Here is a 3,603-nt window from a genome sequence, read left to right on the forward strand (position 1 = left end):
TCGTTTCGATCAGCAGTTTTTTATTTATAATCTATCTATCTTTCACATTGACGATAACCTGTGGAATTGACGAGATTAAGTATCATTTCATAAAACGATATCGTACTTCACTCACTTTTCCTGGATTCTTATTTTTCAAAATGAATTCCAACGCGTCATTTACGTTCGTCAGCCCGACGGTCAACACGACCGTTGGATTAATGAGGCCCTCCTCCATAAATTCTAAAATATCATCCCCAGCTTGTCTGAGTAAACAAACGTTCAGATTAAAATCGAACCCCTTGAACACTTAATTATTATTGTTTTATTGATAGAGCCCGATGTCGATTCTACCGATAGGTCTCTGGCTTCTTCTTCCTGTACTCTCGCAAATTGAATCCACTGACAGTGACACCACTCTTCGTTTCCTCGGAATCGCTATCTTCATTAGTTGTTGTCGACCCAGCGATTATTACCCTTCCTTTACAGTAAACGATTTCATTCAATTGATTTGTCGAATTTAATCGTTCGACCGCTGATTTCATGTTGTTGTTTTATTTCGAATACAAAGAATGCAATGCCAAAAAATAAGCATTGGTTCATTTATCACATAAAATATACTTTAATAAAAGAAAATCTCATTTTTTAAATCTTATACATAAAAATCAGCAGTCTATTAATCATGCTATAATTCTTTTAACACTTATGCACCTTCACGAGAAAGATGATGTACCACGACCCCAAAATTATCATCGCGAAACAGATCTTTGATAGGCACGTCACTTTTATAGACGTCAGTGAAACTAAAAAGGTCACAGCTGGATGACTGTTCTTCTTTTTACTCCCATTCTTCGACACTCACCTATTCAATACGTTTTTAAAATATTCACCGTCTGCGTCCTCGAAAATGTGTTTGATATCTTTCTCCGCAGCCAGATCCTCGAGCTGCTTCAGCAACTTACGATCTTTGAATCTGAACGATGCCAGCACGCCTTTCTCGCGAGCGAGAGACGCACCATCCTCCGTGGCGCAAACGCTAATTACCTAAATTAGTAATTACTGAGGACTGCCTTTTCGAGTTATTTGTAGACTGCGGATTTTTATTCCAAATATTTATCAAATATATAAATTACTCAATCAATTAATACATGAATTATTGTATCATTTAGTTTATGAAATACTCCATCGACTATTGGATCCATTAAAGCAGATAGCTTAAACATTGCATCCTAAATTTCTATTTACTATTAATTTCCCTCAGGAATGCATAAAATCCGCAGTCTACCTGACTGTAACTCATAGTCCTCTGGAATTAGTCTGACCTGAGCTTTGTAAACGTTTGTTGCGAGATCGACGGCGGCTAAGCCAATGCCGCTGACGCCAACGTTAATTAAAATAATGTCCTCCTCCTGAATGCTGACATTTCTCTCTAGAGCGATCAGGGCGGTAACATAATCGTCAAGGATTGCAACCGCGTGCTGAGATTTAACGTCTGATGGTACTTTCCAAATATCCTACGAGTTTTCCTTAAGTGAAACCCGAGATTACAATGGAATTCGACTGATTATAAGGAATTAGGATTTCCTTTATGTACTTCTATGTTAAAAAGGATTTGTTCGATGGATTTATTAATTATATATTCAGGGTGAATCAGTAAGAAGTCGTTTAAGATTTACATCTGATCATTGATTCCATTATAGTGTTTGATAGGAACATATTTTGATCATTCAGAGCACAGTATCGAACATCTACGATCACCTAAGAATGGGAAGAGGTTTTCTTAACTATAATTCAGTTTTAATCATTTGATTTTTCAATTGTATCACTGGGAAATCTTGTTAAGCAAAGCAAAGCAAACGATAATATAGCTGAACCTCGATGCTTGTTAGCTAATGATTAGAATACTAGACGTTTAGAAATAATTGTGAATTAAATCTCAAGCAATTTTAATGAATAACAAACAGCAATCCTGTTATTAATTCTTATCTCAATTGATTTGATGAACATTATCCTGTCCTTATATCCCTAAGCTTCAATCCATTTAATTAAGAAACGAAATCATAGACAAATAGAATCCCTGCTCGAAAATATGAAACGTCCAGAAAGAAACAGTTGCAACTATACAAGAAATACAGAATTGTTGATCCAGAAATCTTATTAAATAGCAAAAGTGAAATCATAAACAAAATCTTCCCTGCTGTAAAATATGAAACCTTCAGAAAGAGACAAGGCTTAAACCTAATGGCACAATGTGAGATAGAACAGAATAATTGATGTAGGAATATGTAGACTTGATTTCAAAGCAATCGTATTATTATAATCGTCAGGATTTGAAATTTGAAGCTGATTGTTAATTCAGAGCTCAAGATGAGCAATTGTCAACCTGTGAATCTCGAGTATTCGAGAAATTATGCTGTATAATAAAAATCTTTGCACGCGTGCATACAAAGTATGATCGTTCAGGGTACATAATTCATATTATTTGATTATTCAATAAACAATTGAAAACAGCAAGTGACAATTGATAGACAAGGTGTCTCGCTACTAAATGTGATATGAACTTACTTCGTTTGGTTTTAACCTTTTGGGAGGTTCATGGGTTTCGAGGACGAGCGGCTCGGAGAATTTCTTCAAAACAGCCGCAGAAATTTTACCCGATTCATCGTCTACCGGCTTGCGATCCTCGTTTAGGTTAGACGGCTTGTCATTAGTAACAGAACTGTATTTAACTATTCCACCGCGAGTTGACAATCGTTTCAACTGACTGTTATAAAAGGTAGTAAGAATTCTTCGTCCCACTGTCACCGACATTTCTTTTAAATTACACAAATTCTTACGATTCGAGACAACACAAAACGCGTAAAAGACCGTACTCGTACTGTATGTACACACGTATAAGCACATAGAAGCATTTTACAGTGTTTGTGTTACCATGTTTTCTGTATCTACGCATGCGCCGCGCCGGCAGCTCAGGATCGAGCTTGAAAATTCAAATATCGATCCATATATCGATGCACGAACTTGCGATTTGTCCGTTGGACTACTGATCCGGAACGAGGAAGAGCTCCAGAGGATTTGTTACAAAGGTGCTAATTAATTTGTAAAATGTTGGTGCAAAAGTGTTTTCGCAAGTATCTTTTATATTGTATTGTGAAACGTTCATATCGAAGTATGTTTTTCTGTGATCTGATGGCTGGGCAGTGGTCTCCGGGCATCGATTTTTGACAAGTAAGTGGAACAGTTTTTCAATCACTTCGTTTCGCCATTATGCATTTTCGTTTGCAAACCGTTTTCTAGATCGTTCGAACATTTTCTTCGAACGCTGATCGTAGAATAACTATTAAATCTTCGTAGAAATATACTGAATTATGTTAAATCGTATTGCGCTTGCTATGTTTCTTCGATTATGCAGGAGATTTCGTACGAATCATGTGATTTGTATTAAATAATGAGAATATAAAAATTGTGGGTGGGTAAAGGGTACAAGTATTGAACATGGCGAATTAAAGGAACTCACCAATTCCACGGTGAACGTAATATCCGAGTGTCGATGAACTTTTTCTGTTAAATCAGACGCAGACTGTTTCAATGAAAACTTCGTAGAATCCATAGTCAAATATTTAC

General features: G+C 36.3%; 1 protein-coding gene across 1 annotated transcript in view; it reads right to left on the bottom strand.

Annotated features, from left to right (window-relative positions):
* Positions 1 to 8: 8 nt before the first annotated feature.
* Positions 9 to 3,603, bottom strand: part of LOC108622712 (quinone oxidoreductase-like protein 2) — a 4,415-nt gene continuing 820 nt past the window's right edge. The window contains 8 exon segments of the mRNA XM_026811697.1: positions 9 to 58; positions 116 to 245; positions 334 to 460; positions 691 to 782; positions 842 to 1,023; positions 1,302 to 1,495; positions 1,557 to 1,737; positions 2,545 to 3,540. Coding sequence (XP_026667498.1) covers positions 32 to 58; positions 116 to 245; positions 334 to 460; positions 691 to 782; positions 842 to 1,023; positions 1,302 to 1,495; positions 1,557 to 1,737; positions 2,545 to 2,883 — 1,272 coding nt within the window. The 5' untranslated portion in view covers positions 2,884 to 3,540 and the 3' untranslated portion in view covers positions 9 to 31.

Source organism: Ceratina calcarata, unplaced genomic scaffold (assembly GCF_001652005.2).
Source record: "Ceratina calcarata isolate Rehan_Ccalc_2016 unplaced genomic scaffold, ASM165200v1 scaffold235.2, whole genome shotgun sequence".
Lineage (NCBI taxonomy): Eukaryota > Metazoa > Arthropoda > Insecta > Hymenoptera > Apidae > Ceratina > Ceratina calcarata.